The sequence below is a fragment of the Labrus mixtus genome, chromosome 24 (genome assembly GCF_963584025.1).
Source record: "Labrus mixtus chromosome 24, fLabMix1.1, whole genome shotgun sequence".
In the NCBI taxonomy this organism is placed as follows: Eukaryota; Metazoa; Chordata; class Actinopteri; order Labriformes; family Labridae; genus Labrus; species Labrus mixtus.
The window spans coordinates 12,036,194-12,058,384 of NC_083635.1; the positions used below are offsets into that span (position 1 = coordinate 12,036,194).

General features: G+C 45.6%; 1 protein-coding gene across 1 annotated transcript; it reads left to right on the forward strand.

Moving 5' to 3' along the window:
• The first annotated feature begins 5,212 nt into the window (after window positions 1–5,212).
• Window positions 5,213–21,392, forward strand: anos1a (anosmin 1a). The gene is made up of 14 exons (XM_061032145.1): window positions 5,213–5,705; window positions 8,245–8,292; window positions 15,232–15,297; window positions 15,662–15,884; window positions 17,059–17,243; window positions 17,412–17,541; window positions 17,785–17,990; window positions 18,632–18,758; window positions 19,042–19,149; window positions 19,280–19,368; window positions 19,452–19,623; window positions 19,732–19,970; window positions 20,741–20,882; window positions 21,036–21,392. The coding sequence occupies exons 1-14, from the start codon at window positions 5,523–5,525 to the stop codon at window positions 21,086–21,088; spliced, it is 1,971 nt and encodes a 656-aa protein (XP_060888128.1). The 5' UTR covers window positions 5,213–5,522; the 3' UTR covers window positions 21,089–21,392.
• Window positions 21,393–22,191: the final 799 nt, after the last annotated feature.

The window sequence follows — 22,191 nt, forward strand, 5'->3', positions numbered from 1 at the left end:
CACACCTTGTTCAACAATCCTCTGTGGACAGCATGAACTGTATGCACAGATATGATGAGTGTTTTCATCTTTCATCGCAGAACAAAAATATGTTTTTTGAATTCCAGAGTTTGAAAAATGAAATCTGCAGCGTGCGTCGTTCTTCTCCTGCTCAGTCTGTATCAAGGTACGTTTGTTTTTACAGCACACCTCAAAAATGTCTTGAATAAACGGCAACCTCCAGTGTTAAAAAATGAAGCCGATGCTGAAAAGTGTAAACTCCTGCAGTTCCTGGAGTGTCCACTAGAGGCGGGCTGCAGAAGCACAGGAAGTCACATACACACCCATTCTAAAAAGTCTGTTTTTACAGCAGAGATTAACATGTTTACAGCCTGGTTCAAAAAACCAAATAGGTGTGATTAGCTCATGTCTGGATGGACACACACTGTACGGGGGGTGAATGTTTTGATGACTCATTGTTTTGATTTGATGAAGGATAAGAGTTATTCACAATAAGGCGTGTAGCTGACCTGATTGACAGGTGGGCGCGGTGTAACGGTTTGTCAGGAGGTTTAAAACCCGCCTCAGCTCCAGCTCTCAGCCTGTCGTTAGGTTGACTTCGGTTTCTTATTTACTTTTTGGTGAAGTTCTGTTTTTATCTTTGCTTAATATGTGTGTGTTGTTTGCAGCTGACGCTCTGAAGTGTAACTACTGTTTCGGGAAGGACAGCAGTCTCTGCAGCACGACCAGCACCCAGACCTGCTCCCTGACGATGGACGCCTGCGCTGACGTCGTCTTCCAGGCGCCCCTCAGTAAGTCCTGCAAACACATCCCACATTTGTCTGAAATCCTCTTTTTATTGCACGCTTCATGAAGGACTTCCTGTCACGCAAACTAAACCTGCAGCTCTTGAAAACAAACTGCAGACTTCCTCCTGACTCCTAAATAAACGTCTGCATTTGGCTGCATGGTCAGGGTGAACGCTGGCTTCTGATTGGCTGCAGAGTGATTAATCAGTGACGATGCTGACTTCTCTTCGTTTAGAGTCTTTTGTTCCATCTTTCCAGGTCGTTCATTCCGCTCCTGCATGAACATGGCGGTGTGTCAAGGCTACATCGAAACGCCCGGCATCTTCGCCTCCTGCTGCAGCACGGACCTCTGCAACTAACCCCCCCTCCCCCCCACAACCACCACCCCCTACCTCTCTGCAGCCAGGACCCCCTGATCTCTGCTGTGCAAACATCTCACTGTGTTACACTGCTGCAGCCAAATCAAAATCTGTTTGAGGACTTGAAATGAGGAGATATTAGTATGCAGCTTTAATCATTTGTTTTAAGGTCAGATTTAAATCAGAGAGGAGCAGTACTGCTTACCGACACTAGAGGGCAGTAGAGCGCTGTGCAGAGCCATGAGCAGCACCCTGTGTGTGTTTTTTAAAAAGACTAATAAAGAAATGGAGTCACATTTTGATACCTCCACATGATGAAGTGTTGAATCTAATCGTTTATTAACGCTGAGTCGTCTCACCTGAGATTTCATTATAAATCATCTATCGAGCAGAACTGATGAACATGTGATGCTTTTTTTTCAAACACGGGGAGCAGAAATAGAGATGTGTCCTCAGTTTGCACGCTTCATGAGCTGATGGCTCTGATGTCATTCGTGAGCATGACTTAGGATTCAAAGGCGTGCGGTCATTAATAGACACTTTCTGCACGCTGCACCTTGTTGGAGCGGAAGTAGAGAACGCCAGAGGAAGAGAAAGACAAAGACACTCATGGTTGTGGAAAGTTCAGTGACTGTTGCCTCATTGCTGTCAATCATGACTTTTCTTTATATCATCAAATAATTAATTAAACTTCTCAGAATAATTAACTCTTGGACATAAATCAGCATGACAGAAACCGAAATACATCTGCCATGCATTTTTGATTTCATAGTTGGTCCCATCTGTTAACATGGAGGAGGCGGAGCTTGTGACCTATACTGCAGCCAGTCAGTTAGGGGGAGCTCCAAATGTTTTTGGCTTCACTCTCAGGGAGCTGTCATTGCGTCCATCTTTTTTAAAACAAGCTGTGGAGCTCTTTCACTTTTCCAGAGTCTTAAAAAAAGATAACCCCGAGGCTGTTCAGCATTAAATAACCTCATCAGATGGAAGTGTGTTACTGGTGAGAAATCCTCCTCCTCCTCGCACACTCAGTAAAACCCCAGGCTGACGTGCAACCTCCTCCTTTACGAGGTGCATCCCATGACGCGGGGTTTCCTTCAGTAACAAGTGCCCCGGAGCAAAGTGGAAATACCATCCAGCTGCCCGCGTGGAGCCTGAAGGACCCCGCAATGAAAAAAAAAAAACTGGGATTCCACCAGGACACACGCAGAGAGGAAGACACGCTTACACACACGCACATGAGCTGAGGCAATAAAAACAAACACGTGATGAGAAATCTGTAGAAGAGTCAGAAACCTGCGTGCAGATATTTAACCTACGAGTCATTTTCAGGAACATTTACAGCAACATGACGTCTTTTTTTTTACGATGTTCTCCATCATTTCTGACAGCTGTGATAACGTTGTGCTCACTTACTCAACTTAATGAGCGAGATCTGGGTGACGGAGACAACAAACAGGAAGTGTGATGCTCACACAGGTTGTAAAAAGAAGCTGTGAAGCGTGACAGAAATGAAAAGATAATCTCATCAAAGTTACCCGTTCTGATCGTTTCACCGCCACCTTGAAATGTGTCGCCTTGTTTCAGGTAATTGTTAAATTCATGAACACAATTTCAGGGGTTAAACAAGATGCAAAGGAGTATTTATTCTGTGATTACACAAAGGGGACTTCACAGTGATGCAGTGGTTGGCGCTGTCGCCTCACAGCGAGGAGGTTCCTGGTTTGAATCCCCGTCTGACAGGAGCCTCTCTGTGTGGAGTTTGCATGTTCTCCTATATGACATCGTTTCCAGACTGCCAAATTCAACCCACAATGCACTGCTGTTTGCTTCACTTCCCTTCTTTGGTTCTGATGTGCACTTTGAAGCGACCCCCTGATTTCAAACGTAACCAGAGTTCGGTTGTTTGGCGCCTTCACACCTGAGCTGTTTGGTCCGTTTGAAGCGAACTCTTGTGCTCTTTGTCGGGTTGTTATTTTATCGTGTCGGGTTTAAGATGACAATTTAAAACAGCGTTCACAAACTGACAGAACATCAGCAGACTATCTTCTACCACAGGGACGGGCAACATACAAAAACGATTACAGTCAATTATGTCTCAAATTTAACTCAACATATACCAGTGATCAAATATTATTATGGACATATTTCTGGATTTCATGATTTCATGACAGATTTTGTTTTCTTCATGTTTTGATATATAAAAATTGACCTGAGGGACACACTGAGGGTTGACGAGGGCCGCATGTGGCCCCCGGGCCGCCAGTTGCCCACCCCTGTTCTACCAGGTTCTGCAGATGAAAAAAAACAGTTTTTCCCAAAGGGGTTTGGTTGAGGACTTTGCCGCCATCACAGCCTGTTTCACTGCTGCGGGCTGAAGGAATATTCTCCAGTGATTCAAACTTTTCCTATGAGACGCCAGAATATAGAAACAAAGATTTAAAAATAATCCTCTGGCTGTGTCTTTCCTGCTTGAACTGTATTTGACATTTGAAACCGAGAGGCCAATTTTAGCCCCAGAAAACTGGCAGAGCGGAGAAGCGCACACAATGAGACAATTAGCCTGTCATAGTGTGTTGTTTTTATTTGTGAAACAGTGAGTCAAACCCTCAGCGGGGCGCTCCCAGGGATTTTCTGCTTCCTGTTGTGGGTGGACCACCAGAGCATCAGACACTCACTTCATTAACGCCCAGTTTGAGGAAAAACCCCCGGAAGATGGAAAACTAAACCAAGAGCCCCTCGGGGATTTGGTTTAGGGCTCCGTGCAGGTACACAGAGGAGGACTCAATCAAACTAGGGTTTGGGCCTCTGTGAACACCTGGAGCTGAAAAACGAGGCAGATTCTCTGATTTCTGACTCTCAGCTGTTAGAGCTTCATGAGGTGAGGACACACGGCTGTAAAGAAAAGTGAAAACAACGTCGTATGAGTTTGTAAAACAAAAAAGGAAAATCTCAGCTTCTCGTTAACCCTGCAGGAGGCTCCAGCAGTGCGAGCGGGGCCCCTAGTGCCAGGCATGAGAGAACCGACAACCCGAGGAGGATCTCTTCAGAGTTTCCGACACGTCATGGTTGCTCCATGACCCCGGGCGAGGAAAGCAGCCCCCTTGATTACGAGCGATATGTTTGTGGTTACTTTAATAGAGGAGTCCATAAAAATGTTGTTGTTTAGCAGCTACCAGTGAGAATTACAGCTGGGATTCCCTGCAAAAACACAAAAACACACATCTGTGTGTGTGTGTGTGTGTGTGTGTGTGTGTGCGCGTCCCCGTCCCCCCCCGAACGAGGAAACACTCTCATGGAAAAAGTTCCACCTGCGGGTTTAAAAATCGCAGAAAATGTTTCCTCTTCGTTAAAGGAGAGGTGTGAGAAGGTTTGAGCTTCAACATCTGGAAAAGAAAACACTGGAAAGATCATCCTCTCGATATCGTCACTCCTGAGGTGACCTGGTACGGTGGCCCATGAGGGGCAAACATATACGCATCAGCTTTAGAAACGAGCGATTGAAGACATCAGGAATGTGCAGCAGACGAGGGAACATGATGCAGATTCAGAAGATGTTAAAGATGCACAGAAACGATTCTCTGGTTCTCCTCTCCTGTCTCCTCTTTTCACAATTTAATATCTTTAAACACAAACATCCCCGTGACCTTTAGGATGAAGTGAGTGGAATCTGGAGGTCAGAGGTCACTGTGACTTGACGTGAACGTGATATTTCAAAAATCTCTTCAGTAGAGTAGACTATCCTCCCTCGCTCCTTCTCTTTCTGTGCAGGCACAATCAGGGAAGAAGCCCCCGACCTTGGGGAATCGGCTTGTGACTCTGCTCTCACTGTGCAAGTGTGTGCAGTCGTACAACCCAAATCTGAAAGAAAATCATCCATCTGGTTGAACGCAGCTGATCGGGTCGTGATCGCCCGTCGTTCCTCAAATGATTGGCTTAATAATACTTGTTTGTGGTGTTTCATTTGGGCAAGGTGATTGTCTTCAAAACCTCAAGTTTATGCTTTGACAGGAAATCAGCAAAGACAAGAAGTTAGAAATGATGAGTTTCTGTTTTTAAATCTCAAAGACGGTTTGTTCTTCCTCTGACCTGTCTGTCACTCATTGCTCTCCTTAATAAGCTCTGTGTGTTCTCTTTGTGGCAGTAACTTCTGACTGTAAATCCCTTCAGATTCTTTGGCTCAGTGTGTGTGTGATGGTTCAGCTGTGCAGCCTCTCAGCATCCTGACCCTGCTGCCTGTGTCCGCCTTGGTCTCTTAGCTCCTCCCTTGGCTTTATAGTCCTGCTTCCACTGGACCTCCATCACACCACTCCCTGCTGCATCCTTTGTTTCACAGACCCAGAAGAAGAAGAAGGAGAAGAAGAAGAAGAAGAAGATGCTGTCCAGCCTGTCCCTGTGGATTATTTTCCTGCTCAGCTCCGGAGTGTGCGCCCGGAAGCAGCGCGACGAAGGGGATGATGAAGAGTCCTGGTCGGAGAGCGTGTCCAGGGCGAGGTGTGCGTCCCGGTGCCTCAGCCTGCACAGCGTGGAGGCGCTGTCCGTGTCCACACCGCTGCAGGTAAGGACGCGCACACGGGGTTTGAACCGCCGTGCGTAAAAACGTGCCAAACAGAAATTCTCCGTTTTTATCAGCGTTTAATCTGTGCTACTTTAACTTATTTTAGAGGCATATAAATGACACTTTTTAGGGACAACAAGAAGTTTATGAATGCATTTGATTACAGGCTAAAAACTCCAAATTCCAAACTCGTGACTTTTCTTTTGATTCCATCGCAAAAACACCGAAACACGTGCACCTTACAACACATTTGTACCATTTTGTCCGTATTGATTAGCTTTTTTATTTAGATGTTTGAGTTGAGCCTTTGAAAGAAAGAAGCGAGTTTGAATTTATCATCAAAAAGCGATTTTTGTCTAGGTGCAATAATTCCAAACGACTGTTTTCTGTCCGTTAAAAACGCTGTACGGAAGCCTGTTGGTGCAGAAAACAGATCAATGTCAAGTTAGAATAAAAAAGTGTATGGTTAGAAGGAGATATTTTTTATTTTGCTTCAGTACTGTGAACTTTGTGATCATTTGTGGCATCTTTATCTACTTTGGTTGTTTCATCAACAGAGCTGCCTCTCTGTACAAAGAATATTTTCCATCATGGTGTCACATATGATCTAAAGCTGATAAAAGCATTTTTGATTTGTCACATTCTGACACTGAAGAGACGCTCTCTGAGGTCTCATATTAGAGACAGAGACACTGATAAAGCTGATCGTTTGTGATTTCTTTAAGGTGTCTTTGTCGGCGAGTCACTCCTCCCTGCACCCTGAAGTTTAATAAATAAAAAGCATTCATTAGAATTTAAATATGTTGAGTTAAAAGACACTAATTACCCTTTAGATAAACATTAGATGCAGTTTTTCAATCTAAACCTCATCTTTGATCATGTTTCATATCAAGAACTTTTTGTCTGTCGGGGACCAGAGCCGAGCATACGGCTCGTTATCCCCATTATCTGACTCATCCAGATCCTTCCTCTGTCAGTAACTATCACTACACACGCACACACACACACACACACACACACATGGAGCAGTGTGTCCCCTCTGATGCAGACAGAAATCTCTGCTCTCCCACTTAGAGCGATGACTCTGCACACAGTGACGGTCCACTCCTTAAATCATCGGACTGGATCATGAAGCTTCACTGATTCTGTCTGAAACTCTTTTATTTTATCTGCACCCAAACAAGAACTTTTCTTACTTCTTGTGTTTCTTTTTTTTAAAATTCTTTCTGCACATCACATCTGATGCGTCTCTCTCAGCTGCGGTGCCGTGCACGATGTGAAGCGAGTCGATGATGCTTCTGTGCAGCTCTCATGTTCAATGATTGGCTGCTGGAGTGTGAAACACACTCGCACTGACCTCATGGATGAGTGTGGGATGGGTTTGGAGGAGGAGGAGGAGGAGGGAGAGAATCCATCCACAGGAACAAACCGCTGAATGTTAACCGCTCTGGACTGTTTTCCTGCAGCGACTAGAGTTTGACTCATCATTGGATCTTTCATTTACAGAGATCCTCGACACCTTACTTCATCAGATCATCACGTAGCTGAATGTGGTTTTGTTTGCAACAAAAAGCATGCAACAACACGTTTGCAAGATGGACTGTGATTTTGCAATGTTGCCATGTGGTGGACAGTGTAGCTTCAGTGTTTAGCCAGCTCTGCATCGCTCCTGAACTTCTGATTTGCTTAACGTTATTTGTGGTGATTTATTTACGAGATGTGAAATTTATCAAAAATGAAATTTGTCATGAAAACAAACTTTTGATGCATGCATTCATTAAAAAATACCTGCAGGATTTATTCCCATTAAAATGTTGGAATCACTCAGATTGAGTAGCACAGATATTTTGGTGTTTTGAATTGATCTTCACGATTATAGATGTTCGTCTAGAGTCAACACGGGGAGGATTTATTGACCTAACACGGCCTTTATTTTATTCATAAACCTCCTACCTTAAATCAAACTGAAGATGCCGTGCACAAAGTGGATTCATCCGCTGCTGAAAATAGTCCCTAACATGTTGACAACTCTGTTTCTGTTTGAGTGACATTTGCAAAAAGCTGCAGTAATAAACTGTGAGAGATAAATATGTATCTTTTTAAAAAATAGACACTTTGTTTGTGAGGCTGAATTGAGGCGGCAGAAAGCTTGTTTTAAAAAATATATTTTTCACACAGTTTCAGTTTGAAAGCACAAAAAGCTGGACGTTAATCAAACCCTTCAACAAACCCTACACATCACAGGCGTGTTTAGTCCAGTCCCGTTTGCCTCTCGAGCCTGAAAAGTAAATTCACTGTACGAGCGTCTCCTGTGACTCGACCAGTGATCCTGGATGTGGACTCATTATTTTTCTGCAAACAGCCCGAGGCGCACGCCGGGGAGCCGTGAAGGACAGCGAGAGCTCCACAAACTGGAGAGGGAACACACTGATCTGTCTTTGTACAGAGGAATAACTTGTTCTCTTTCAACACTGTTAGCTCTAATTATGGTATTTAAATGTTCTCCTGATTTCATTTGTGTTTCTGTCTTCCTCCTCAGAATAACGGATCCTTGGGCTGGTGTCTGAATCACAAACAGTGTGCTAAGGTAGGTCACTGTTTCCCACATTATATTAAACTAAACATCATTTTCAGGGAGGGGGAGGGTCTCCTGAGGTAAGACATGATGTTCCTGTTTCACTGCTGCAGACTGAAACCATCAACCGGAGCAAATTCAGACCCAAAAATCTGCAGAAAAAGGAGGTTTTAAAAATAGTGGACTGCGTGTCATCAGGAGTATTTCTTGAATGAAATGGTAGCTGCAGCTGATTGGGAACAAGATAGGAAGTACCGTGGGACAGCTGGTGTTTCCCAGCGTTATAAATCACTCCACCTTCGTGTGTGTGTGTGTGTGTGTGTGTGCTGTGTTGCATGTTTGCAGGCACATGTGCACCTACATACAGTATGTCTGCATTGTTGTGCAGCTATAAATCACCTGTGTGTGTGTGTGTGTGTGTGTGTGTGTGTGTGTGTGTGTGTGTGTGTGTGAGACCGTGCATTGATTCACCTCTCGTGTACTGTAGTGCTTATTACCCATTTCACAGCTCCACCATTCATCATCACACTGGTGTTTTTTCCCCTCTATTCTCTGACGTGCTATACATCACAGCAGCTGATACATCAACGCCCCGTGATGGATGAGAAACATTCCCCTCTCAGATATTACCTCCATATCATCAAACTTTTCTTCTCTAACTTCTTTCCAACGTCGCTCAGATGAGTTCATTTCACTTCCAGCTCTGCGACTCGGAGCCCTTTTGAGATATTTAACAGCTCCCGGGGGGGGGGACATCGTGTGGCTGCAGAGCGATGGAGATATTAACGCTCCTCAGCCAGCCTCTCACTTTGGTAACCGTTGCGATCCTAGTGACGGCTAATTGTGATGACACGTTGGGGCGCGTTAGACATCTCCCCAGCTGCATTATTAAGAGCGGTCAAAGTGAGACGTTCAGGCCCTTTATGAGTGATCACAGGGAGGAGATGTTTTCATGGCAGCATGGATTAGGTAATGAGACCAAGAGCTGCCTCGTCCTTAATTTCTTAAAGACGTGTTTTTTTATCATGACATGCTCCTTTGACTGGTTTCCTTACATGAGTATTTAAAATGTCAATACTTTAAGATATAAAGCCTTAAGTCTTAAACGTTGATTTCCTCTGATGTCCCACCCTACAAGTCCAGATGTTAGCTTTAATATTTCTACACTCTCATTTCTCTCAGCCGTCTTAAGGGAAAAGATGACTTTCTTTACTTATCTGTCATGATATTCAGCATTCATGCATCCATTAACATCCATATGGACATGTCTGTGAGCTATTTGGCGCCCGCCTGTCCAACAGGAAGTAGGCCAACTCCACGTCCACAAAAAAAGACAACACAAGGTTCACCCTCGTTTCAGAACGAGCTTTATCCGCTTGGTGTTTCACCTCACCTTGATTATATTTTCTCTTCTTTGCTGCTTCGTCCACGTCCGTCATATTCACTCCTGAACTCAGCTGCTGCGCTGTGATTGGCTGGAGGAAACACACCAGAAACGTCCAGAGTCGACCAGAACAAACCAAATCCAGAGTCTCTGCAGACACAGTCACCAGCACACATGTACGGAGGCCCAGAAGGGACGATGGAGCAGCTTCACTTTAGGAGAAGTCTGTCTTTTATTTTGAAGGAGAAGTCTGTCTTTTATTTTGAAGGAGCTGCTGACTCTCTGTAACGTGTTTAGTTTAAAAAGCCTTTCAGATGACTCTCCTGTTTGTTGCTCTTAAATAAGAGTCTCTGCTCGCTCCCCCGATCACTTCAGATTGTCGTCAGCGTGCAGCAGCAGAGATTTAAAAGACGATGTGGTCAAACGTGTCCGAGCCGCTCTGCAGTGACGGCTTCGCTCTGACCGTCTTGCATGTCGTCTGCAGCTTCTTCATCAAAGAACAGTTCTCTTGTTTTGTTTTAATTCGTGGAAGCTGCAGCTCGACTGCGTCAGGGCTGCGGTTTGTTTTCCTCCACATGCATTGTTTGTTAGCGAGCATTACAGTTGATCGTATTAGTCTGAATTGTCCTGATTTGTTGCATGCATGGGAGTCATAACTCCTTTTTATGATCTTTGATCTGGTGTCACTTTGAGGCAGGGCTGTGGTTCGGTGATGAAACGGCCAGTTCGACCGAGTTAGTGCAACATGCACGCTGCGCCCTCGTTATATAAGAGGCGATCGTGACTTCAGTTTTCACCTTGTGTGTTTCAAGTTTGAATATTTGGATTCTGAATCGCACAAAAACAATGTTGTGCAGTTGAGTCGGTGTGCAGGAGTTTGTCTGCAGTGTTTGATGGACTCATTCTTCTCCTGCCTCGTGAACAAGTTGAAGTATTTCTTTGAAAGTTTTCGTACTTTTTAGAAGAGCAAACTGTTTACAACGTCGAAACCACACAGCGCTGAGTGTCAGAGGCAGCGGGAGACGAGCAACTCCGAGGCCTTTTCATCGTGCAATGCTGCAACAGCTCCTCAAAGAAAAGCTCCTCTGTCATTACCCGTTAACACGTTCATATTGATCCTGCAGCATCGTAATATTGGTGCCCCAGTCTGTCAGATCACATCACATCCCGGTGTTGCAAAGAGAGAGAAATCCACACACACACATTCAAACACACAGGGCTGCACTCCTCCCGCTGGCTCAGCCGATCCCATCTCGCCTTATCATGGTTCTTAAGATGGTTCTTATCATGGTTCTTATGATGGTTCTTATCATGGTTCTTGTGATGGTTCTTATGATGGTTCTTATGATGGTTCTTGTGATGGTTCTTATGATGGTTCTTGTGATGGTTCTTATGATAGTTCTTATGTTGGTTCTTGTGATGGTTCTTATGATGGTTCTTGTGATGGTTCTTATGATGGTTCTTGTGATGGTTCTTATGATGGTTCTTAAGATGGTTCTTAAGATGGTTCTTGTGATGGTTCTTATGATGGTTCTTATGATAGTTCTTGTGATGGTTCTTATGATGGTTCTTATGATAGTTCTTATCATGGTTCTTGTGATGGTTCTTATGATAGTTCTTATCATGGTTCTTATGATGGTTCTTATGATAGTTCTTATCATGGTTCTTAAGATGGTTCTTGTGATGGTTCTTATGATGGTTCTTAAGATGGTTCTTAAGATGGTTCTTGTGATGGTTCTTATGATGGTTCTTATGATAGTTCTTGTGATGGTTCTTATGATGGTTCTTATGATAGTTCTTATGATGGTTCTTGTGATGGTTCTTATCATGGTTCTTGTGATGGTTCTTATGATAGTTCTTATCATGGTTCTTATGATGGTTCTTATGATAGTTCTTATCATGGTTCTTAAGATGGTTCTTATGATGGTTCTTATGATGGTTCTTATGATAGTTCTTATCATGGTTCTTAAGATGGTTCTTATGATGGTTCTTATGATGGTTCTTATCATGGTTCTTATGATGTTCTTATGATAGTTCTTATCATGGTTCTTATGATGGTTCTTATGATGGTTCTTATGATGGTTCTTATGATAGTTCTTATCATGGTTCTTAAGATGGTTCTTATGATGGTTCTTGTGATGGTTCTTATGATGGTTCTTGTGATGGTTCTTATGATGGTTCTTAAGATGGTTCTTATGATGGTTCTTGTGATGGTTCTTATGATGGTTCTTGTGATGGTTCTTATGATGGTTCTTATGATGGTTCTTGTGATGGTTCTTGTGATGGTTCTTATGATGGTTCTTATGATGGTTCTTGTGATGGTTCTTGTGATGGTTCTTAAGATGGTTCTTATGATGGTTCTTATGATGGTTCTTGTGATGGTTCTTATGATGGTTCTTATGATGGTTCTTGTGATGGTTCTTATGATGGTTCTTGTGATGGTTCTTATGATGGTTCTTGTGATGGTTCTTAAGATGGTTCTTATGATGGTTCTTATGATGGTTCTTGTGATGGTTCTTATGATGGTTCTTGTGTTGGTTCTTGTGATGGTTCTTGTGATGGTTCTTGTGATGGTTCTTATGATGGTTCTTATGATGGTTCTTATGATGGTTCTTGTGATGGTTCTTATGATGGTTCTTGTGATGGTTCTTATGATGGTTCTTATGATGGTTCTTGTGATGGTTCTTGTGATGGTTCTTGTGATGGTTCTTATGATAGTTCTTATCATGGTTCTTATGATGTTCTTATGATAGTTCTTATCATGGTTCTTATGATGGTTCTTATGATGGTTCTTATGATGGTTCTTATGATAGTTCTTATCATGGTTCTTAAGATGGTTCTTATGATGGTTCTTGTGATGGTTCTTATGATGGTTCTTGTGATGGTTCTTATGATGGTTCTTGTGATGGTTCTTGTGATGGTTCTTATGATGGTTCTTGTGATGGTTCTTATGATGGTTCTTGTGATGGTTCTTATGATGGTTCTTGTGATGGTTCTTGTGATGGTTCTTATGATGGTTCTTATGATGGTTCTTGTGATGGTTCTTGTGATGGTTCTTATGATGGTTCTTGTGATGGTTCTTATGATGGTTCTTATAATGGTTCTTAAGATGGTTCTTATGATGGTTCTTGTGATGGTTCTTATGATGGTTCTTATGATGGTTCTTGTGATGGTTCTTATGATGGTTCTTGTGATGGTTCTTATGATGGTTCTTGTGATGGTTCTTAAGATGGTTCTTATGATGGTTCTTATGATGGTTCTTGTGATGGTTCTTATGATGGTTCTTATGTTGGTTCTTGTGATGGTTCTTATGATGGTTCTTATGATGGTTCTTATGATGGTTCTTGTGATGGTTCTTGTGATGGTTCTTGTGATGGTTCTTATGATGGTTCTTGTGATGGTTCTTGTGATGGTTCTTGTGATGGTTCTTATGATGGTTCTTATGATGGTTCTTGTGATGGTTCTTGTGATGGTCGGGTTCTATATGTCTGTTGGGTATCGTGCACTTTGGGTTCTTTTCTGTTGAATTGTATTTAATTATTTTTAGTATTTTACATTTGTTATGTTCTTGCTGTTGTTTCTGTTCTTCTGTGTTTGGTTTAGTTTGTTCTTGTTTTTGTTGTTTGTCAAAGCACTTTGTAAACCTGAGTTTTTAAAAGGTGCTATATAAATAAAGTTATTATTATTATTATTATTATTATTAGTTACAGAGGGGGGAGGGGGGGTCACTTTGTCCCCTAAGTAGGAATCTGCATCATTCACACTGAAGGTGAACTGTCAGTATCACGCTTTTCTAACAGTTATGAAACAGCGAGGTGAGCACGGTTGTGTTTCCTGTTCAAACACACAGTACATTTAAAAATATCTCCCTTTTGGAGATGTTCCCTCCGCCTGATTTGAAGCCGTGTTGACACGTCTCTGTCCAGCTCTTCATCTCACAGCGTCCTGATGAGAGGCGGCCCGTCTCTTTGGCTCGTGAGGACCGTTTATGCCCCCTGGTCGTCCTGGTGGACCCGGGTGGTAATGAGTGCTTGTTAATCCTTCTGTCACTATCTCCTCCAGGCAGACGGCCATTTGCGAGTGCCAGAGTTGATTAGCAGCACTCTCTCCCACACAATCGAAACTCTCTCTCCGAGCAGAGCTGGAGATGTCACGGCTGTAGCATCGGAGGCGTCTCAGCTCACAACCTGGACGACCGGCGCTGAGCGCGTTGTAAGGAGAGTCTTTCTAGAGCACTTGGCAGCCGTTAGTGGACGCTCCCTGCAGCCTTGTTGTGATGTTTGACAGAGAGAGCCAGGCGTCCTCCTTCTTGTTTCAAAAAAGAAAAAAAACTACTTGTGAAATAATTTGCTTGCAGTCGGGCCTCCTCGGGAGATGCAGAGGTCTTGTCTGAGGATGTTTTGAAAGGTCTGGAGCGCTTTCAAAGAGCGCGCGAGCTGTTGGAACAGGAAGCCGGAGACAAACACGCGGGGCCTGTTTGCTCTCCGAGGGCTTCGTCTGGGCAGAGAATCAAACGGAGTCGAGCGCCGAGTGAACAGCATTTTGCACGGTCAGCAGAGAAGTTGTTCGCTCCATTATCTCCGTTTGGTCATGGAGGAGCTGCAGTGCCAAACACACACGCACGCACACACGCGCACACGCGCACACACACACACACACACACACACACACACACACACACACACACACACACACACACACACACACACACACACAGAATCACTTCCTGCGACCTGAGAGAACAGCTTGGATCTCAAACCAAATTCCAATTCGGTGCAAAAAATTCTGCAGCCGAGACAAATATATCTGCAGGGACTGAGGTGCTTTCTCAAATCTCTTCCTGCCACTTCTCAAAGTTCTGGTGGGTCAGCGTTATCTGGGGTGTAGTGGGGATGAAATGCTTGATTTGAGCTTGAAATGGAGCATAAAACTCACCAACGAGGGAGGGAGGGAGGGAGGGAGCGTCGGTCGGGATTAGCGGGACAGGTCGCTCGTAGAGAGCCGGAGAGCGGAGATGGGAGATGGCAGGCCTGGTTCAGAGATATCAGACATGCTCCATGGAGTCTTCATCACAGAGCCGGTTGAGTGTGATGTCGTCGTGTAAAGAGAACTTTTTTAATGCACATATTTGGAGATAAAAATGCAAATAACGCAGCAGTGACCATCCTAATTCACAAAAGCCGCAGTCATACGTAGACAAGTTATCCCAGAGTTTCCATCTCGTCGGTAACTTTCAGACTCGTCTCCTCGTCCTTGTGGAGCTGCTGTACGTCGCTCTCCTCCCCGCTGTTTCTCACCACAGCATGAAATTACAATCGGTGTGCAGCGGCTCCCCCGAGTCGCAGCTGCTTACTGGTGCAGGATTCAGCTCTCTGGTACACAGGACCAGGCTGTTAGTGAGGACGTGATCCAGAAAGAGCCTGAGAAGGACGACAGTCATCAGTGTTCTTATATATATATATATACACAGCAGCTCTGGTTGATTATTTCTACACTCTTAAATATTGATGACACAGCGGTAGAGATGTTGAGATGCTTGATTTAACGAGGTGTTTTCTCTTCCACAGTGCCTCGAGCCCTGCAAAGAATCCTGGGAGATGAAGAGGAAGAGCAACTGCAGAGATCTGTGTGAGGTAGGCTGACACACACGCCGCGGTCGCTCTGTGCTCGCTGTGACCTTTGAGCTTCAGTTTGAAGGCTGAAGGCTGCAGGTGGTCGAGCTCAAGTCGGACACTTTGCATTCACTTTACCTGACGTTTAGACCTCCATCCTCACTCTGCTGCTTTCTGCAAAGGCGCACAACCCGCCTGTGAGCGTCCTCTTCTGTAGGAAAGACGGCTGCAAATTCCTTTTCATATCACCAAAGATCAGATGAATGTAAACAGTATCAGCCGGCGAGTAAACTTGGCCTCAACCTCACCTGAGAGGAGAAGTAGTTGACATTAAAAGTGTAAACATTCAAAGGTTTAATCATCCATTCCCCTCCCTTCTATCCAGCGGGTGTTTCCTAAGAAGCACTGGGAGTGTGTGACCAGCTGTGAGTTCCTGCAGTCGGTGTTGGCGGTGAAGCAGGGCGGCTGTCCTCCTCCGGAGAGAGCCAGCGGCTTCGCTGCGGCCTGCGTGGAGAGCTGCGACCACGACCGAGACTGCTCCACCTTCAAGAAGTGCTGCTCCAACGGCTGCGGACACACCTGCCAGACCCCCAAAGACCTGTACAAAGGTGAGCTGAGTCCAGACAGAAGCGGTCTTTATTCTCCTCCTGACGCTCAGATCTGCTTCTCTGACGCAGTTTGAAGCTTTGCCACCGTCAACAATCCATTTTTCATCGTATTCTTTCATTTAAAGATGCTTTCATCATAAATAATTTCATGCTTTACCCGCTGTGACACACTTGCACTGTCATAAACTTCTTGTCAACCTGAAGAAGACGTCACCGCGCACTCCCCAGGGCCGTCTGTCACACAGACGAGGAACCTCCAGGTGGAGGATGTGTCGCGAACAAACAGAGAGTGAGAGTCAGGTGGAGTTTGTCCTACTTAGGCCTCCATTGTCGTCAGACGGATCAAAGCGAGCGGAGGAGAGTCAGATCCTGGGAGCCTGCAGCGGGATGTTCAGTTCACGACGCGCTGATGGAAACACTCAAAGTAGAAGCTGTAAATCTCTGCAGGTCGAGGAGACTCTGAGTGACCCGACTCACAAGTTTGTGTCCTCGCTGAGGGGACGCAGACGACGAGGATATCCTGGTGGAAGTTCAGCACAACCAGATCTAACACAGTCACATTAAGAAACTCTCTCTCCCTCTCTCTCTCTCTCTGTCTCTCTCTCTCTCTGTCTCTCTCTGTCTCTCTCTCTCTCTCTCTCTCTCTCTCTCTCTCCCTCTCTGTCTCTCTCTCTCTCTCTCTCTCTCTGTCTCTCTCTCTCTCTCTCTCTCCCTCTCTCTCTCTCTCTCTCCCTCTCTCTCTCTCTCTCTCTCTCTCCCTCTCTCTCTCTCTCTCTCTCCCTCTCTCTCTCTCTCTCTCTCTCTCTCTCTGTCTCTCTCTCTCTGTCTCTCTCTGTCTCTCTCTCTCTGTCTCTCTCTCTGTCTCTCTCTCTCTCTCTCTGTCTCTCTCTGTCTCTCTCTGTCTCTCTCTCTCTCTCTCTGTCTCTCTCTCTCTCTCTCTGTCTCTCTCTGTCTCTCTCTGTCTCTCTCTGTCTCTCTCTGTCTCTCTCTCTCTCTCTCTCTCTCTCTCTCTCTCTCTCTCTCTCTGTCTCTCTCTGTCTCTCTCTCTCTCTGTCTCTCTCTCTCTGTCTCTCTCTCTCTCTCTCTCTCTCCTCTCTCTCTCTCTCTCTCTCTCTGTCTCTCTCTCTCTCTCTCTCTCTCTCTCTCTCTCTCTCTCTCTCTCTCTCTCTCTCAGGCGCTCCCCTGAAGCCCAGGAAGGAGCTGACGTTCACTGAGCTCTCCTCGGGTCAGCTGGAGGTCCGGTGGTCGTCCCGCTTCAACATCTCTGCCGAGCCCGTCGTCTACGTCCTGCAGAGGAGGTGGAACTTTGGCATCCAGCCCAGCGAGGACAGCGCCACCCCCTGGCAGCTGGTGGCACAGGTGAACGATATTTACTAACTCACTCAACTGAGAAGTTAGAAGTAGAAAATATCGATATTTATGCAGATATTCCTGTCAGGTACAAAGAATCTCTGCGTCATCAGTGGCTTAAAGTTTTGTCTTTCTCTCTCTCTATCTCTCTCTCTCTCGCCCGCCGCTCGGTCTCAGACGACAGAGCAGGGAGCGAGGCTCTCCGACACCCGGCCTGGACGCTGGTATCAGTTCAGAGTGGCCGCTGTGAACACCCACGGAACCAGAGGTTTCACCACGCCGAGCAGACACGTCCACTCCAGCAGAGGTCAGACGCGTTTTGACTTTTTGATTTCTTATTGAGGGTGGTGCGGTGGTTAGCGCTGTCCCCTCACAGCGAGGAGGTTCCTGGTTTGAATCCCCGTCTGACAGGAGCCTCTATGTGTGGCATGTTCTCAAACATTTTGACCCTTGACCTCCAGGTTCAAGAACTTACAAGTCAAGCTTTTACTTTCAGCTTAAGTATCATGTGAGTGAATATTTAAAGTGTCCCCCTCTCTCTTTCTCTCAGATCCCTCCAACCCCCCCGCCCCCTCTGAGCTCAGGGTGTCCAACCTGACCTTCGGTCCGGGTCGGGCGGTGTCGGCTCGGCTGCAGTGGAGCGCGCCCGACGACCTGGACGTCCCCGTGCATCACTACAAAGTGAGCTGGAGCTGGACGGCGCCCGGACAGCCGAGCGCTTCATCGCTGACCAAGAGGAGGAAGACGGTCAGAGAGGTGAGACAGTGGACGGACACCGCGATGTGACAGAGTGCGTGCGGCAGAGTCTGCAGACTAGGATTAAAGACCTGAGAGTAAAACTCGAACCCCTGACCTTCCAGTTAGGAGACGACCAAGCACAAGAAATAAACATGTTTATTATTATAAGTAATAAAGAAGCTCAAGTCCGTTGAAGGTTTTTAAACATTCCAGTCGAGCTGTGTTTACTGACGCTGTGTGATCAGATCAACAGAAGGCAAAGCTTTTATCAAAGAGTCAAAACATCTCAGGTCTTAAAATGTCCAAACCCGTCTCCTCAGGAGGAACATTCATGACACGTTCCTCTTCACTCCGTCTGAGTCTCTGGGTGTTAAATGTGATCACATGTCAGTTCTGTCATTTCTCCACTTGATTCCTCTTGACGCTCGTCTCAGACTTTTAGATCTGACTCAAAGGAGCGGTGACGGACATGTCGGGAATGTAAACAGACAGGTCACGATTAGCGACCGCTTGATTGGCCGCTGCAAGAAAAAAAAAGCAAATTGCACGAGCTTAGGCGCGGCGTTTCTCGTCTAAACGACCCCGACTAAAAGATGAGGACGTTGTTAATAAAGTGACAGACGGACTGACTCTCTTCTTGTGTGTGTTCACGTCTGCAGAGCCAGGTGGAGCTGGACAGCATGCGGGCCAACAGGAGCTACAGCGTGGAGGTGCAGGCTGTTTCATTCTGGGGTCAAACTCAGATCAAAGGCCCCCGAGCCATCCTGCACTTCAGCACGCAGCGAGGTACGACGCCTTGCTTTAAAGACTTTATTCAAAACAGGAGAGCTGAATGTTTCCTCTCCTCCTGTGTGATCTCCTGTCGACGAGAGTTTTTTACGAAAAGTCTACCTTTTACATTTCAACACCTCCTGTTTGAAATCTTTGATCCTTCCAGAATCGACCTGAAACTCACAAACGTCTGAGCGTTAAGGAGCGGAGATTTATTCATCTTTTTAGAGATGTGTCATCAGTATTAACTCCCTGTTTATGACACTTGAAGTTTCATTGTTGTTTCTTTGTGTTGAAGCTTCCAGCGCCGCCCCGAGACCCCCAACAGGAGACATTTTGGACGTTGGGACGCCGTTTTTTCAGGACGGACAGCTCAGAGTTCATGTTTACTGGCAGAGCAGCACAGGTGTGAACACTCTTACCCTCTGACCTCATTATTTATTCCTCACCCTAATCCTCTCCTATAGACGGGTCTGAAAACAGCTTCCTCCTGGTTGTCACAGAGAGGCTCAGTTATCTCTTGTTGTGTTTTCCAGATCCTTCAGTTGAGTATTACAGAGTCCAGTGGAAACCAGAGCACTGTGCACACAACCAGAGCAGAGCGCCGGAGAAGATGAACACACGGGTAACCTCTTGAAACCACGCCCACATTAAAAACCTTTCAGTCAGCACACTTCCTGATCATATTTGTGTCTTTGTGCGACGCAGGAGAGCTTTGTGAGCCTGCAGGATCTCCTCTTCTCCTGCAAGTACAGAGTCGTCCTGCAGCCGCTCAGCAAGAAGACTCGACCCCCTGCAGAGAGCGCCGTCTTCTTCACCCCGTCCTGCGCCGCCATCCAGGCCAAGAGCCCCAAACCAATCACCTGTCACTCGGGGAAAGGTGAGAGAAAAGCAATCGCATGTGCAATGTTTTGAATCGTCTACAAAAAGAGCAGAAGGATTTGAAACATCCTGGTCCCCCCCCCCCCCCCCCCCCCCCCCCCCACAGCTCCCCCTCAGAAGGTCCTGATCAAACCGGCCAACCTGACGGCGGCCTTCGAGGTGCGAGGAGGAAACCTGACGGCCATCTTCAGCTGGGATTTGTCCCCGCCCCCGTCCTACCTGCAGCTGACGGGTTACCAGGTGACGTGGACGGCGGTCATCCCCACAAACCGACCGGACAACAACAACAACAACGACAACAAGCTGCCTCACAGCCTCATCTCGCAGTCTCAGATCCTGCCGCCGGTCAGTGCCGCTACAGATCCTCTGAGTGTTCAGTTTGAGTCTCTAAAGGTGACGCAGGAATTAGAGACATGCCTGTTAACTTCTACTGATGACACTGAAGTCAGAGTCTAGGACTTTAGTTGTTGTTGCCGTGGTAACACAAAGGTATTCAGGCATCATGACAACCCTATGTTACTCCTACAAATACTTCTACATCTTCTTCTTCCTCTCATGCGTCTTCTTCTTCTCCTCCTTCTTCTCCTTTGTTGACTTTCTCCCTCGTCATTTTGCCCCGTGCTCGATTGAGCTGAAGACATTTAAAAACATTAAAAGTGGAAAAACTGTGCAAATGCTCGAGCAGAAAGCTGACCCCAATCAGGCCGATGATCGGGTTGTAATTTATCTTGAATTAAATCTTTGAATGGCAGACACACCCACCCTGTGACTCAGAGGGCTTTGCAAACACACAGCCAACAGAACTTAAAAAATGAAGCTCCGACTTTGATCCTGCACCAAGATGTGTGCGACTTTACTTTCCTATAAATCCACAAAGTATCCCTTACCATTAGCTTTTGTTTGTTTGTCTCTTTCTTCCCGTTTAAGCAGTCAGATTTGGTGTTTTCCCTGCAGACAAATCTCAGGGTTCACTGAGCTGACAAACATTTCCAAAACCTTCAGATTGCTGCTTCTCTCCAATTTCACACACCTTGAGCACATTTTAAAATCTTTCACCCCTTCTTCTTCCTCTTCCCCCTCTCTCTCTGCTCGTCCTTCCTCTTCCTCTCCTGCAGGACGCCAACGTTCTGGTGGTGACGAGTTTGCATCCTGACAGTGTGTACAGGCTGGACGTCCAGGTCATCACCGCAGAGGGAGAAGGTCCGGTGACGTCCAGAACCTTCCAGACGCCTGGGAACCAAAGCACGCTGAGACACAGTAAGAGGAGACGAGAGCTCAGAGATAGAAAATAAAAGATACAGAGCTGTGTTTGCAGAAACAACAGGAGGATTCCTTCATTAAAAAGCCTTGAAGAACCACGTTCCTCAGGGTGTTATTACAGATACTGAATGCATATTTCTCCTCATTCAGGACCGAGGACGAGGAAGCTTCACCAAAACCTGCCAATCATCGAGAGGCACTGAACCCAGACAGCCAATCAGCATGCACGAGCCATCTCTCCCAAACTCAGGACGACCAAGACACCGCCGAACAACGAGCCTCTCATGAAGTTTGCAGTGATTTCAATCCCCTGACTGCAGTTTGATCCATTTCTGTTCAGAACGTCGACTTGGGACATCAATGAAACCATCGATTCACTGACCTCGACACGTGCAGCCAACAGGTCCGATTTAACTCATCCAAGCGGCCAATCATCAACCACCACCTCATTTACACTTTCATTACAGCTGATATGACATCAACATTTCATAAGAGAGAAGCCGAACATGCTCTGAGACCGCTTCTGAAGCAGCGGTAAAAAAAAAGATTATGCAACTTGCACCTGATAGAGAAGTTTATCTTCCCTTTGACTCCCAGCTGAGAGAAACATCTCAGCTGTAGTTGTGTGTGAAACGTGTGTGTGCATCATGTTAGCGTGTAGAAACAGTAGATTTACAGCGACATGTTACCTGCAGGGCTGGGTATGTGTTTTTTTTTTAAATGTAGTTCACTTAAAAAAAAAACAACAAATGACAAACCAAAAGCTGCTTCGTCTGACGGACAAAAACAACTTCCACATGTCGTAAAATCTTTTACAACCTGTGAAAACAGAATGAAATAAAACATGAAAACCCCGTTCATTTAATTTAGATTTTCATGATTTAGAGAATCGACCTGGCGCTATGCATGGTGGGAAACAGTATGCGAGGGAGACTGGTCTGATGCAGACTGTAGATTTTTCCAGAGTCACTACAACATCCTGGTAGTTTTGGAAAAATGCAGATCTCGCATTTGTTCTCATGCTGCATTTTGGACCAATCAGGAAGAACTACTAGGATACTAGGCGGTTTAGAAATCAGCATTTACTGATTTTTGCAATTCACCCCCTGGTGGAGATTAGGAAGAATGCAGCTTTAAAGAACCGAGGCTACGTCCACCTCGTATGACAGCTTAGACTCCTGATTAAAAAAACGTGATACCCAGCCCTTAACGTCTTGGAGACCTTTAGATGGAAATGCATGCAAAACATCCAAAATGTTAAAGTGTCATTGAGTGTTACCTGCACTATATCTGTACAGTCGTGTAG

What these genes read in the sequence shown, in the direction of transcription:
- anos1a (XM_061032145.1), top strand. Translation starts at nt 5,523, where the DNA reads ATGCTGTCCAGCCTGTCCCTGTGGATTATTTTCCTGCTCAGCTCCGGA. An exon ending in CCGTGTCCACACCGCTGCAG is followed by an intron (nt 5,706 to 8,244) that starts GTAAGGACGCGC and finishes CTTCCTCCTCAG; the next exon opens with AATAACGGATCCTTGGGCTG. An exon ending in CCAAAGCACGCTGAGACACA is followed by an intron (nt 20,883 to 21,035) that starts GTAAGAGGAGAC and finishes CTCCTCATTCAG; the next exon opens with GACCGAGGACGAGGAAGCTT.